The 16,420-nt window shown below is 41.2% G+C and overlaps 1 protein-coding gene across 1 annotated transcript; it reads right to left on the reverse strand.

The window, feature by feature from the left end:
* Nucleotides 1-6,862: 6,862 nt before the first annotated feature.
* Nucleotides 6,863-13,297, reverse strand: LOC308379128 (exocyst complex component 7-like; the record flags this gene model as incomplete). Its single annotated transcript, XM_080856184.1, has 20 exons — nt 6,863-6,965; nt 7,381-7,514; nt 7,760-7,801; nt 7,895-7,958; nt 8,180-8,275; nt 8,759-8,879; nt 9,019-9,087; nt 9,244-9,307; nt 9,391-9,453; nt 9,575-9,673; nt 9,758-9,913; nt 10,234-10,379; nt 10,563-10,799; nt 11,029-11,277; nt 11,618-11,860; nt 12,113-12,329; nt 12,550-12,655; nt 12,758-12,942; nt 13,055-13,120; nt 13,241-13,297. The coding sequence occupies 20 exons, from the start codon at nt 13,295-13,297 to the stop codon at nt 6,863-6,865; spliced, it is 2,517 nt and encodes an 838-aa protein (XP_080712310.1).
* Between the last annotated feature and the right edge of the window lie 3,123 nt (nt 13,298-16,420).

Below are 16,420 nucleotides of genomic sequence, written 5' to 3' on the forward strand. Positions count from 1 at the left end.
TTAGAGTGAACTCTTTAGAACCCATCTGTCATTCTAATGTATTTGTCACAAGCCCTACAATTTAAGTTAGTAAGTAGTATTAAGTTTGTAAATAATTTGTTATTTGTACTATATACTGACATATGATACTGTAATAAGTGTTTTGTTATATTGTGCATAATGCTTTGGTTGTTGTTCATATTGGTTTATTTTTTTGTTTGTTTGATTTTCAAATTTGTTCTGTAGGTTGCTTTTGACAAAAGCGTCAGCTGAATACCATATCCATTTTCATCTTTTGTGTCCCAACGGCACAGCTGCTATAAGTTAAATAATAAAGGCAGTTTATGAAGGCTTGGGAGCTATCTGTTCGTACAACACACTGTTTGCGCATATGTGAATTCTGTATATGGATAAAAATTACATCAATATTATTACAGGGAAACAGATCAGTTGAGTTCACATCTGAGCGGACTAATGAACAGTTTTGCAAATTCATCACCTCCCTTTGCTCTCTTGAAGTTCATAATTTTACCTTTACACACTGACACTGCAGTAGACGACCTGTATTAGGGCTACTTGGGGTCCAGTAACAGTGATTCACACTGGGGTTTGTGGGCTTTAATTAATCCACTTGGGTGCTGATATCCCCCTTATCAAAATATAATTGGTTACAATAGGCATTAGAAAGTTCAAGGCCAAGATATCTGCTTGTGTTGGTACAGTACTCACATTCTTCATAGCGCAAGATGGCCACCTCAAGTCCACTTGAGGCTATTCCACTTAAAGTGTTTCCAAGCTGGTTGCAATGTGACTTACAGCCGCGGAAAAAATTAAGAGACCACTTCAAAATTATTAGTTTCTCTGGTTTTACTTTTTATTGGTATGTGTTAAAGTAAAATGTACATTTTTGTTTTATTCTATAACCTACTGGCAACATTCCTACCAAATTTCAAATAAAAATATTGTCATTTAGATCATTTATTTGCAGAAAAATGACAATTGGTCAAAATAGCAAAAAAGATGCAGTGTCTTCAGATCTCGAATAATGCAAAGAAAACAAGCTCATATTCATTTTTAAACTACACAATACTAATGCTTTAACTTAGGAAGAGTTCAGAAATCATTGCCCTGCTGGAAAAAACACTTCTCAGAGTTGGGGAACATTGTCAGAGCAAAAGGAAGCAAGTTTTTCTTCCGGGACAACGTTGTACTTTGCCTGGCTGAGGTTTGTAAAAGACCATAAGGATTGAACCAAAGCGGACTGGAGGGTCTTCTAGTTCGTCTTCTCTGATGAGTCCAATTTTCAGCTTTGCCCAACACATGGTCGTCTGATGGTTAGACGGAGACCTGGAGAGGCCTACAAGCCACAGAGTCTTGCACCTACTGTGAAATTGGACTCATCAGAGAAGACGAACAAGACGACCCTCCAGTCCGCTTTGGTTCAATCCTTATGGTCTTTTACAAACCTCAGCCAGGCAAAATACAACGTTGTCCCGGAAGAAAAACTTGCTTCCTTTTGCTCTGACAATGTTCCCCAACTCTGAGAAGTGTTTTTTCCAGCAGGGCAATGCTCCATGCCACACAGCCAGGCCAGTAAAGGTGCAGATGGAGTACCACCAGATCAGGACCCTGTCATGGCCAGCCCAATTTCGAGACCTGAATCCCATAAAAAACCTCTGAAATGTGATCAAGAGGAAGATGGATGGTCACAAGCCATGAAAAGAAGCCGAGCTGCTTGAATTCTTGCGCCAGGAGTAGCATAAAGTCACCCAACGGCAATGTGAAAGACTGGTGGAGAGCATGCCAAGACACATGAAAGTTGTGATTTTAAATCAAGGTTTTTCCACCAAATATTGATTTCTGAACTCTTCCTAAGTTAAAGCATTAGTATTGTGTAGTTTAAAAATGAATATGAGCTTGTTTTCTTTGCATTATTCGAGATCTGAAGACACTGCATCTTTTTTGCTATTTTGACCAAATGTAATTTTTCTGCAAATAAATGATCTAAATGACAATATTTTTATTTGAAATTTGGTAGGAATGTTGCCAGTAGGTTATAGAATAAAACAAAAATGTACATTTTACTTTAACACATACCAATAAATAGTAAAACCAGCGAAACTGATAATTTTGAAGTGGTCTCTTAATTTTTTCCGCGGCTGTATATGGGCTGTTTGATTACAAACCAAAACCACAGTCACATTCAAATGAGATTTCTTAATTGGCTTGTGCTCTAAGTGTAAACTTCATCAAGAAAAGGATAAGGAAATACCTGGACGGAACATATAGAGTGTAATCATTGTGTAAGAATGGTGTCATTTATTTTCTTAATTATGTCACATTAACAGGAAAACTGAGTTCATTTTATTAAAAGGAGAGCCATACAAAGACCTTTTTAAACACTTAGGCCCATGTGTGGACAAAGAAAACCGGGTACAAATAAAGCGGTCCAGGGACTGACCATTCTGACTGCCAGTATGAAGCTCAATCCTCAATCAAGTAAATTCAATATTATTCATTGGTAACAATAGGTGCATAAACTAAGGTGACTGGGACAAGGAACAACTCCCTTTTAACAGGGGGAAACCTTGAGCAGAACATCAGCTCAAAGGGGGGACCCATCTGCTTGGGGCCGGACAGGTAGAGAGACAGAGGTAGAAAGGGGGGGGGGGGGGGGGGGGGGCAGAAGGGAATGGGCTCAAGGCAAAGTATTCAGTGTCAGTCCAGGTGAACTTACTCAACTTCATCCTCATCGAAATTTCTCACGACTTCTGCCACAGGTAACCTAAGCTGGCACTCAAACCTTAACCACATCCACCTGTCAAAATAAGCCTACTCATATGGCAATCTGGGCCTGTAATTTGCTCTTATCATTTAAACAGCTTAAACAAACTAACTGCAGAGATGGCAGTATAAACAAAATATAGGAACCAGGGGTTTCATTGCATTATGTGGCAGCCTGTGTCTCTAGCTGTACTGAGACTACACACAGGCTCCCTTCCTGACCAACAATAGGTGTAGAAACCCTCTGTACATAATATCCTGTGTTTAGTCTGAAACATAAACAAATGAAGACTGAATGCTGAGGGTAACAATGCAGCCACGGAACAGTGAGCTATGGATCAGGTTTAAGGCTTAGAATATCATAAGCCGCAACCTTTGCATGTGAATGGCGCATCATTTGAAGCCTTGTGAGCACATTTGCCGTGTGCGCGTGGTGAATGTTTGCTCAGCACACACATAGTAGGAGTTGTCTGTGCGGGATTCCTTATAAAAGTTTCCAGATGATCATTGTCATCACATATTGCGCCCTGTGACAGAGAGCACCTTATCTGTTGGAACCTATCACTGCACCATCCAGGTGAAGGAAAACCTGTAGAGGTGGACTACAGAGACAACCTGAACATCCTCCGCAGATTTGAATTCATGTTTCAATAAGCCACAAAGTTGATAACTGCCAGAGGAGAGAGAATGGACTCTTTGCTTCTCGGGGGAGTCCTGTGCCTTACTGTGTTAGGTGAGAGTATTATTACGATTGGTAAACAATGGAAAGAAAAATGCATAATTTGTAGCGTATGTTTTATTAATAACAGTAATAGCGACATGCAACAATAACAGCAATATTTATTCATTGTCAGTCATTGTTGGTTGTAGTTCTAGGAGCCCTTAAACCATTATATGACTCAAGTAGTGTAATTACAGTGCAAGGAATAAACTATAAATAGATCCAAAAAAGCTGCTTAGATGTTTGCTCTCGATAATTTCTCCCATGTTCACGTGTGTAAATATTACAGCAGCAGCAGCAGACAATGCTACCTCGTGTGTTACTAGGCGATGTTTGGCATCACAGCTGGCTGGAATGGGCATTGTCACTCAGCCACAGTCCACTGTCTGTCGGATAACTGTCAATATAGTAAACCTCTACTATCAGACCATAAAAGTAGTAAGTGTTATTATCCTTGTACAATGTATCTCCTCGGTAAACATCATCATCAAGTACAAATCTTTGCAAAAAAATGATGAGATGTACTTGCTGACCTTGATGCAAATGACTTTTGTTTTTCCTATTCCGTTTATACTAAGGACACAAAAATGATGCATTTCTCTAGCGAACTTACTTTGAAAATGGTAGGTTGTGTGTTTCTCTCTTCCTGTGTTGTCCATGTTTCATTGTGCTGTTAGACTATTCCGTGTTAACCCCAAAGCCTGTGTCATATAATAGCATGAGGAAAGGGGGCTCAGGACCTGTGCTCTGTAAAGCGCCTTGACACATATTTTGTATTGTTTTGGCGCTATATAAATTAAACTGAATTGATTTGAATTACCTCTGTCCTGGGAACAGAGATGGAATGATCCTGATCTTGTGTGGGACAAGACAGTCCACAACTTTACACTTCTGGTTCTTCCAGCCAGTAAGATCTGGACCCCTGACCTCACCGTGGACAATGCGTGAGTACACTACACTACAAACACACACACACACACACACACACACACACACACACACACAAACAAATACATTTATCAATAACTAGAACTTGATAATCATCCATCTAGTAAACACAGTGGAATAATCAGCTTGTTTACATTTCTCACAGAGTGGCCGTAACAACTAAGCCCACCTTCAGTGATGTGGTAGTGGAGTACAATGGAAATGTTGAATATACCATCAATATGTTCATCACAGTAAAATGCACCATCAATCTCTTCAATTATCCCTTCATCACTGACTACTGCCCTGTGGCCTTAAACGGCTGGACAAACAAGGACGGTGGGCACTGACTCCACATCCCCATGCAGTTAACACCGGTGCCCAGGCAGATGACTCTCTCAAACCAAATTACCTTTGGCAAATATGAAACACACTTGTTATTGTTAGTTCTGTGATAATTATTATTAGTACTAGTAGTTGTAGTGGTGGCTGTAGAAGCAAAAGTAGTTGTAGAAGTAGTAAAGGTTGTTGTAGAAACAGGAGTAGTTGTTGTAGCAGTAGTATTATCACTAGCAACCTCTAATACATACAATTAACAAATGGGTTGCCTTCTTTGGGGCTTCTGTCATGACATTTCTCGTCCTTTCCTGTTTATGTGGCGGTTTCAGGATGTGGCATGTATCTAATATTTCGAGACAGAAACCTGACCTGGGCAACTGGAAGTGCTGGAGAGTGGATTACCAATGAAGTGTCTCTCTCTCTCGAAGGTTCCGGCTTCCGCAACTACCTCAATGTAAGCGAGCATTCCCCCTGCAACTCTGAAAAATAGCCACACACAACTGCACACTCACAAAACCAAATGCACAATGTCTCTCTCAGCACTGGCACCAATATTATGGTAATGTGGTAATTATGTGGTAAAAAAACTACAAAATATAACATAACATGCAGAATCATTGTTTAGTCTGATAATGTCAATGGTTTATTCCTATAGAAATTTAAAAGTCCATTATTAGATTTGTTCTGCATAAGGTCGTTAGAATAGCCCCTATGGAATGTTATTTGTAACATTTTGTCTGGACCCTTAAGGTAAAGCTGAGCATCAGCCCGTTCAACCCTGTGGTGGGCCTGCTCTTGCCCAGCGTGCTCATCATCCTGGCTGACATCATGAGCTGCATGCTGCCACTCGGAGGCGGCGAGCGGAACAGCTTCAAGGTCACGCTGGTCCTCAGCTTCACCATGTTCCTCAACCTGCTCACGGAGCAACTCCCCGATAATGGCAACTGCAGTCCCTTGATCAGTGAGTATACATGCTACGCCACAAAACTCATCAGAGTTTCACCTCATGCAAAAACCACTTAGACAGTATACTCTACCTATATGATATGATACGTGTTCTGTAAATGGTTCAGGAGGCAGATTTCTTTTCATACAGTTATAATAAGATCTATGTTAAATGTATATTGTGTGAGTGTGTGCACTCCTAATACATTTTCTAAGCTGCTCGCTGTCCTCAAAACAGGGTACCATTTCCTCATCTGCCTCCTTCTTCTGGTACTGAGCATGCTAAGTTCTCTGGCCCTCTCTGGCATGATGAAAGGGTGCAGCTCCACATTCTGCCGAGGTGGAAAGGTTACTGGAGACAACAATAAGTATCCCCAGAAGAAGCAGGGTGAGGATGCACTTTTCTTCACTAATACAGTAATAAACGCCATTTAATCATGCGTGGCACTGTGAATTCATGTATCACCGGTTAGGGGAAGTGGAAGAAATCAACAGAGGCACAAACCACTAAACTGAGAAGTACTATTAACCTACTTCATCAGCATGAAATTACGTCACTATTTTTACACACATCATTCTGACCACAGAAGATCAGGTAATAGTGTGACACCAACCATCTTTATACAGGCGATGGAGAGCCCACTGGTGAGGCACAGGACAACGACCATGAGATGAAGGATGACTCTCTCCACAGAGTGATGGGATTCCTGGAGGGCAGGCAGTGGCAGGAGCGGGAGGAGAGCAAGGCAAAGGCTTATGCGGAGAAGTTGGACAGAATAGGCTTCATTGTTTACATTTTTGTCTGTGTGGTGTACATTATCGGCGTAGTGATGGCAGCTACAAATGAGTTCTGCACATCAAACAACCTTGACTTCTGGAGAGATGATGACTAAGTTGTGCATCCTGCAGAATCTTTATCTTATGATGTCAATCTTATTCCCATTAAGTCCCATTGGGATATATATTTTTATTACCAAATATCTTTATATGATACTACGCATGAATCAAGAACAATCAAGAACACATACAAAGCTTTGAAATAGAGATGTTTATTTAGAAGATCTCACCAAAGAATATGCAAAATATAAACACCAATTATTACAAATGACCAGTAAGTGGAATCCAAGTGCAGGGGCTGCTAGATGGCATACAACAGCAGGTCCCTTGTTAGATTAGGGTGTCAAAGAACTTCTGAATCATCTCCTCCACCTCTTCAGGGGAGTACTTGTAATACTTCTGTGGGTGTTTGGTGAACTTAACCTGCTTGTACCTGTGTAAAGATGGAGAAAGTTCTGTAAGACATGGGTTAACCATTTTTCTTTACCACTATGTAAAAATAAAGGTGTGCATTAAATCTGAACCATGCAAAGTCTTTCAGTCAATTCAAGAGACCTACAGCATTGTAATATTTAACAACATAGCAAGTAGTCGTCTGCTAATTATATCCAGACTTACTGTATGTACAGGGTTGAACAGAGGTTAAAATGGCAGTTTTAGATAATATAACATATACACTTGGGCAGCAGCATCTAGGCATCTCTGTTCCATCCCAAATTGTACATCGACACCTCTTTACAGAATCACCACATCTCTGACCACACTGGGAGGAAAGTCATAGAAACAATGTCAGTATCACCCACGTCTGTGTGTTTGGTCATGACAAGGATGTTCTCACTGGAGCTCACCTCTCCAGAAAGGCTCTATAAGCCTGGCCCACCAGGAAGACCTGGTCCTTAGAGATGGCCTCTCGTTGGTCTGGGTCTGGGATGGCCCACTCCCTCTGCGTCTCGAGCAGCTCCTCTATGCCGTTGTTAAAACTCTAAGCGGCAAGGAAGTGATTGGGATGGCAGGATACGTTAAATACATGTGGCATCCAATGCACATCGCTATTTTTTCTATTTTTTCTTTTTAAACTGCATCAATAATTATGAAAAGTTCATCCAAATTGTGATTCACACTGTGTACTGTAATTGTGGTACCTCCTAGATCCTCTTTGAAAGGTTATATCAGTGTTGAATTTGTTACAGAAGAGGGGAATTTACAGTCCTACAGTATTCTTCATACCTTAAATTTTCCTTTGATCATGTGACGCTCTTTTTCATTTAGCTATAAGAGAAGCAATGAAAGTCAGGAAAAACATTGAAATCTAAAAAGTTATGCTGAACTTGTCCCTTACACCACAACTTTAAATTCTCCAACCTTAGAGCCCGGTTGCAGAGGGGGCATCCCGTCATCAATCAGGTATTCAGAAACCTTTAACCAGCTGTAAGATACACAAATGTCAACACACACACACACACACACACACACACACACACACACACACACACACACACACACACACACACACACACACACACACACACACACACAGAGAGACACACACACACACACACACACACACACACACACCTTTCCATAACAGTGATGATCTTAAAAAAAAGTCCCACTCTCTCCTTGTGTCTCTTTCTGCTGGCCTGTCACCTTTGTAGATATGTCTGCTTCTGTTCCTCCATCCTCTGCTCCCACACAGCCTGTGGCTGATCAGCACTGTCTTCCCACACCCCTCTCAGCTGGGCCCTGGGGGACACACTACGCTGTTGAGCTGCACCTCTCCCACATCACTGGAATATTAGAGGATGAACCAACAAACGAAGTGCCTAGTCAACTAATTTATCATATTCACATCTATTCTATTGTCGTTGAGACTATTAAATTGAAGTTCGTTCCGCGGCCAATCAGAGTGGGGTTATTGTCAGAGTAACCTTATTGAACCAGGTTACCTAGTGGGCCATGTTATCATATTCAGATCCATTCTATTTTGTTGCGCCTGCCTATTATATTACAATTCATCCGGCGGTCCTTCAAGTTAAGTTACCGTCATGTCAGACAATGAATAACAATGAACCCTCCTGTTCATTATGTTTTACAACCACAAGAAAAAAACACGCAAATTAATGTCAGTGGAATGATAAGTAAATAAGTAAAAAACCATCCTTTGGACAAATGTGGTGGCCGTGGAGTAGGATACAGGACAAAGAGCATGGATGGACTGGGGCTTACTTTGAGACAGAATTGTGAATATAGTTGTAGCTGTTGAACAGGAAGATGGCTCTCAAAGAAGGGTCCTCGTAGATAATGGCCATATTCTTCAAACCCAGGAAAACCTGCTCAAGCACCTCAGCTGAAAACCCAGAGCATGCAGAGGATGCTGTAAAACTCAGTCTCTGAGTAACTGGACTAAATGGTTTCTGAAAACCAGGAATGCAGTGTTTGTGTTTTAAGATGGATATGAAAAACTGCCAAGACCCCAAGTTACATACAAATGAATGGTCTCAGATATTTGATGTCATCGTCTGGGGTTTCACAGTGCCTTGTCTCACTGCCTGACTCTGCAACATGCAACAACAACAAAATATTTAACTCACACTGGCAATGACTGACGCTTCTAGAAACAACCTTGACATTCCATACGGAGGTAGCTCCGATTGGAGCATGCCGATCTACAAAAAATGTAATACAAATAAATAAAAGCATTGTGAACGTACCCCTGGAGGCAAAAAGTTCTGCTGTTGTCTTTGACAGGGCCAGCTGCCTCAGGAAGAGAATAACCTGAAAGCAATGAGAAGACCCAAGCTGAGGTTTAAAGAATCACTGAATTGAGAGATTCCTTGATAACAGACTGTCCATCTTACATTGCTGGTCAGCTCATGAACCGTTCCACCCTCAGGCATCTCTCTTTTCTTACTCCATTCTGCCTATAAATTACATGACATTAGATTTATTATACGTTTTCAATTATAGAATAAAGAATATATTAAATAGAATGCAAAGTACAGAAACTCGCAACAGCGACCCAGAAAATCTTAAACAACATACCATAATGCTACCTGGATAACTATCCAAGACTTTGAGAGCGAAAGTTCCCATGGATTTAATGAGAGAGGGCAGCTTGTCCTGGGTTTTGCAGGTTGTGTACTAAAAGCACATACGCATAAACTGAGAGGCAATCCCAACTGAACTGAAAGGTGTGCATTTTATTACTGCAAATGAACTGCTCACCTCCAGCACCTTGTTGACGCCTGGCTGCGCAGCTTTCAGGGCGTCAAGTGCACGGAGGAGGATAAGCAGGGCACTGTAATCATGGTAGGCGTTTACAGCATGGCGCACAGCAAAGATGATATACTCCCCATCCTCAATCAGAACAGCCAGAGCTTTCTGTGAGGAGGGAGGCAAGAGATGTGTGGATGGATGTAAAGATGAGATTCTATATATATTTGTATAGCGCCATATATAGAGATATATATAGATAGATAGATAAAGAGAGAGAGAGAGAGAGTGAGAGAGAGAGAGAAGGAGTGCATAATATAAAGAAAAGCTGCTGGACGTGTTTAGACAGTAATCACACACATGCTGTATCTGAATGGTAAGATGATTGTCTGACAGTACGCAATACATACAACACCTACAACAATACAAGCATAATCTAAGACAAGTGAATTGTTCCTCCTTTTCAACCACACTGTTAATCCTCTAACCTGAACCAAAGGATCAAAGGTCCTCTTCCAGTGAATCTGAGGAAAGATTCTGGCAAGCACAGAGGATTCCACACTGGCCAGAAGACAAAACGCCGTGATGAACTGACTGTAGGAATCAACGTCAAAGTCACACCAATCCTCCTTTCCTTTAGATAGTCAAGAAAGTCACCAAAAGAACACAAAACCTTGAGTTTCAAGATGACACCCCTAAATTATCCGTTTTGTGTATTCTTGCAAAGTCTCAGTGGAATGAAGCAATGAAGAATGCAGGCCTTGGGATCATTTCTACATTGTTAATTGACTTCACAACACCATGCATTTAGTCTGACCTAGTCTCCTGGAGATTCTTGTGAGAGAGAGAGAGTCCCTGACAAAGCTGAAGGTGGAGTAGGAGGAGGAGGAGGAGGAGGAGGAGGAGGAGGAGGAGGAGGAGGAGGAGCCAGACAAGGAGGACAGCGAGTGCAGGCTTGCGGAGGAAGTGCTCCTCTTGCGCAAGTGATCTTTGAAATCCTTCAGAGACCTCTCCAGGCAGCACGACCGTGCCTGGGAGTACACTGCAAAGATGTCTGCACGGAAAAGAGAAGAGCGATCTCAGGAAAAAAACTAAATAACTTCTCAAACTACTACCCACATGAAAATCCGACTAAATATAAATTATAAAAAGATGAAAAAAAGATATATCACCATCATTCAATGCAATCCAACTTTATTTATACACAGCGCCATTACATTAACAAGATTGTCTCACCATAGAACTGTCTGAAGGTGGAGCACCCATAATTATCTCATACTCACTGAATGGTGTCTGAAGCCTTCCTCTGAAGGGGCTATGCAGAGGCTCCATTCCTGGGTGTCGATCCAGTGAAAGGGTCTTCATCCTGTTGCTCATCCACGGCACAGTCTTCCTCCCGAAGTGGCTTCCCGGTAGAGGTGCCTTGAAAGTTTTTAGAGAATCCGTGCGATCCAGAGAACTCGTCTTTAGTCTCCTCGTGGCAGTTAAGGGAATCTCCTCCTCAATGATGTCTGGCAGTTCACAGAGTTCAGCTGCTTGGCAAATACAGATGGGCGAAATCAACTAATGACGGAGGGGCTTGTATTGTTTATTAAGAAAACATACCTTTGCTCTGAATGCTTTCCTTGATTTGGAAAATGCAATGACCTGATACTAATCAAAACAATACCATTAGAAGTTCAGAAGATATGTCTCTGCAAAATAGGTCAATTACATATCTCTCATGACAAAATGTATTGTATTAAACTATTCAAATACAACTAGATAATGTTTTTTTTTGGGATCACAGGCATTTTTGACAAATCAAATATACTGTCAATACAGTGTGAACCGACATGCATGTCAGAGGTCGCATTGGACTCTGGCACTCACAGTCTTCCCTGTGGCAAGGCAGAGGTCCCAGGGTTGAGGGTCGGTCCAATGAGCGGGTTTTCAGCTTGTTGCCCAACCATGATGCTGTCCTCTTCTTGTGAGTACTAGGCCAAGTGCCTTGGCCCAGCAACCTTGTTTTCAGTCTTTTCCCACCATTCCACTTGGAAGCTAAGGGAGAATCCTCCTCCATGTCCTCTAGCAAGTAATTTGGACCAAAAACAATAACAAGGGTGACTTTAAAACCTCTTTACAGGGACGTGCACAGGAATTTTGAAGGGCAGTTGCTCTGCCCTGGAAAAAAGGGGCAACACATAAATTTTTTGTCACAGCCGCTGCCACGCCCCCGTCATCTGATCGCAAATTTTGCCAATATAATTTTAAACTGTCACTAACCGCCGTTGCCACGCCCCCGTCATCTGATCGCAAATTTTGCCACTTTTACTTTTACTCATTTTTCGATCAGTGAATGCAGAAGAGAGTTGAGGATCCTATTACCAACGATGGAGTGGTCCTCCAAACACCAAGTGGAAATGGAAACCAATTCCTGGAGTACAGGGCTGGGAATGCCCACGTCCTCTCTCTGAATGCCCAGCACTTCATCTGGGCCAACCAGGTTCAGGACATCTATTGGAGAGGTGGGGTTACTGCACCTTAGCAGCAACCTGATGAACTCTGACTGTAGCTGCTCCTTGGCTTTACTCAGAGTCAGCCTCTGTATGACAGGTCATGAAAAGGTTATCAGTATAAATCAAGCTTTTTTGATTATCATCATGTAGTAAATGACGAGTTATTACAATGCTACTTAAACATTAACCTGGCCATTTGGCAGGATTCTTTGTTCAAATTTGTGTTACAAAAACATTTTACTTCGTAACTTGAGGCACTTAATTTTAATGCCAGTAAGTTACTGAGATAAACCAAAAGTAAATTACCAGTGGCTTAAGCTCAGGCCCCTCAGGGATAACTTCCTCAAAATATTCTGCAGCTCTCTTGATCTGGTCTAAGCTGTCCAGGTATTTCTTCAGTCGTCCTGTAGGTCTACATGACAGCAGGAAATTACACCTTTTATATTACCTTAATAAAACACTAAGTCATTAATCTAAATTAAATTAAATCTAGACTACTGTCACTTTTTCATACCCTTGACAAATTATCGAGTTCGTAGTTCTGATGACGTGGTAATGGCTAATGACAAGGTCTAGTGTTGCCAGCGTTAGGTTTGTTTTCAACTTCAGTTGTTCCAACCCCTCTGTTTCCTCAAACTTTGGCATCTTTCTATTTTTCAGTCTCTCCAGTCGACCATCGATTGAGAAGAAGATGGACTCCTGACAAACATAAAAATATTTGGCAACACAGACAATTCCATGCAATTATAGCAAATGATCAGTAGTCTACGTCAAGGATGGATGTGAGGAAAGAAAAGTTAGCTATCGCTACCATCCCCATGGTGAGCTGGTCATTCCGTTCAATGGTATCAGTGATGACAGAGATTAATTTTCGATCCTAGCAATTGAAAATAAAGAAACCGACTTCAGCGAATAATGAACTTTGATTTACCTACGGTCATACAGCTAATGTAGCTATCTAGCTAATGAGCTAGCTAGTGAAGTTAACATTACAAACCTGCTTGAGACGCCTCTCGATTTCTTCTAAACTTGTTGTCCTTTGTTTTCCGCTCATTATGCCTTATATAAATTAAGTCTTCGTCCTGTTTGTCATAAACAGTGATCAGCTGTTTGGGTCAAATAATATGACTCGGCAGAAAATAAGCTACCAGCTCACGTGCTAACGATCTGAAGTCTGTTAGTAGCACATTGCTCATTTAATTTAACGCTAATCAACTACTCACTTGAACTTGCAAGTGCCCTTAAGAGCACTGTTTTGACGTAGCTGGTAGAAAGAGATATTCGCTGCCTTTCTCATAGCAATATTCAATTTTTTTCATACATGGGGTCCCAGTGTCATCTCATTATCACACAAAAGTGATCGTTTTAATGAGTAGTTTGTTTTCAGAATTATAGCCTACTAAAGTGACCCTCGTGATTTTCTGAGTGAATAGGGTAAAGTATATTCCCACACTTGCGATGCATCTTTATTATCTGTTCTAAATAGTCTATGTTGTCCATAAACGGACAAAGCATCTAGGGGCTAAGCAACCTGACCATGTAATGTCTTGGCCCATCTACCAATCATTTGGAGAAGATATCACGTTTGACAAAAACAACTTTTTTAGACTACTTCATGATGAGTGTTTCACTGCACCATTGAATGGAATATCAATTCTAAGACTAATTTCCTCTACCAGGAAGCTTCAACTGGGCCAGGACAGGACATACAAAACACAGGTCCAGATCAACTTATGTAGCTTAAAATTCTATGTTTGTCCCTTCTCAGTCTCTTTGCCAGAAGCATTATCTTTTCAAAGTCCGCAAGCCGATGTTGTAGTATTCCAGTCTAGGATTCAGATTCGAGTCTGACTCAAGTCCTGAATAGATTTGGACTTGAGCATTTGCTTTCTGACTTGAAAGTTGGAGACAAGGACTTGGATGCTTGTGAGTGCATTTGATTGGCTATTGTGTTACACACAGTAAATATACTCCCTTTAAATGGCAACAGGTTTAATGCAGGTCCATTTTTATTAGTATGTAAGCTTGACTATGCCAGAGTGGAGCACATCTTGGAACTCGACTCAGACTCAGGTAATGAGGGACACAACTCTGAGTAGTTTGTTGACTCAGACTAGTACTTGAACACTGGGGACTTGAGACTCAACTCAGACACTTTTATTTGAACTTGGCAAATCAAACAAAAATTGCAATGGTAGCTCGATTAGAGCGTTTTTAAGGCACATAACACCAGGGAGACATACAGTTTCTGGCAGATAGAAAAGCAGATGTTTGAGATGAAGGGATACTATAATGCACTGGAACAAAGGTGATGGAGCCTGACTGGGGCTCATCAAAGAACAGCTACATTGCAACTACTTAATTCAATTCAATTTTATTTATAAAGCGCTATAACAATACAATTGTCGCTTTACAGAGCCCATCCTGAATCCCCTTAGTGCAAGCAAAACTCCCTTTTAGTCACAAAGAAACCTTAAGCAGTACCACGGCACATAAGGGGGGACCCTTCTGCTTGAGGTCGGCCGGGTGGAGATAGGATGGGGGAGGGTTGTGTGGCAGAAGGGGAAAGGAAACAACAGGGGTTGTACACAGCCAGCATTTGGTAGATGTACGTAATATATATACAGACATCCGGTGGTAAATACATGATACAGGCAAGACCAGTTTAGTGGTATACACTGTCCTCATAGGCTTACTAATACAGGGGTAAGGGATATAGGGACAGAGAAACATTTCAGTGGTGTCAATAATGTATATTGTATATAAATGCTAGCAAAGGGTATGGGGTAGAGTAAGTGCGGTGGCGGTGGGTGCGTTTGGCAGAGGGTTTCTACAGGTAGACCAGGTGGAGAGACTACAACAGCGTCCCATGGCAGAGATAGTCTAGATTAGGAGGTAAAGAAAAAGAACAGCGAGTGGCCAGAGTTTGGCTGTCCATATGCGTAGATGAGGAGTGGTGGGGGTGAGGAGCAATGTTTCCACTTCCATCAGCAATTGGAACTTGCTATTAGGGAGAGAGAACATTTTTGTAAGTAGACATCAATTTCAGAAAAAGATAAGGAGATACCTTTGGGTAGTAGATTTAACAGTAGGCAATATGGCTATTTTATTAGTATTATTATAGGCATTAGCAATGTGATATGAAAGGAGAGAGAGAGGGAGAATATATGTTTAGCTATGCTGGCATTTAGCATTTTGTTTGGTTTGGTACGTATGGAGATTTTAGTCGTAAGCTTTGTTAGGGTACACAGCAGTACCCAATTGGCTGGTGACTGTCGCAACACACGCCGTATGCTGTACCCGGGATCTGTAAAGGCCCTCCTTCACGGTTCAACATATGCTGTCTGTAGCCCAGTTATGTTGATTAGGGGGGTATTGCCTGTGTTAAGATATGTTTAGTTATGCTGGCATTTAGCATTTTGTTTGGTTTGGTACTTAAGTCCCGTGTATTATGCCCTGAAGACAGAGGTGTTTAAAGCAAAATAATAGATAGACTGCAAAAGAGTTGGACTTGACTTGCCACGTCTGAAGGAGCACAGTGCACACAAAATTTGAAGATGGGTGCTACAGATTAAAAAAAGGTTTCTGCATTCTTGGCTATTTCGAAAAGAAAACAAAGGTTATATCAGGCTATATCAAATCATATAGGCTATATAGGGATGTCACACATGTAATCTTAATTTCTGATCTTAATATCTGATCTTTTCTATTGCTTGACACTTTCCTGGCCTATAGTACAGTCTCTTTAAGTATTCATCAATCAGGTGTATGGCTCCATTTATCCAATAACTCCACTGGCAAATTCTCATTCATTTTTTCTTGGGACATCCAAATCCATTGTGAACCAAGAAAACAGAATAAACATGCTCTAGGTCAAAATTATCCTGCTGGCGTTAGTTTGATGGACCCAACACCGGTCAGCTATCCCTCTGATTTAGTCCAAGGTTGTTGAGGAACAGTTCATCTACTGGCTTTAAAGATTGTGTCTGTCAGATATAGGAAATATATTAAAAATATTCTTAGATAAGCTGTATATCTCTACAATGTGATATAAAATGAGCTGATAGTGTAACATTTATGACTGTTCATGGTTACATGGTGAAATCATAAAAATCTATTGTAATAGCATACAACATCCATGGCAGCACATGGCTTTGCAGAGTCACCTTTTGTGGTT

The sequence above is a fragment of the Sprattus sprattus genome (genome assembly GCF_963457725.1).
Source record: "Sprattus sprattus genome assembly, chromosome: 18".
Classification (NCBI taxonomy): Eukaryota; Metazoa; Chordata; class Actinopteri; order Clupeiformes; family Clupeidae; genus Sprattus; species Sprattus sprattus.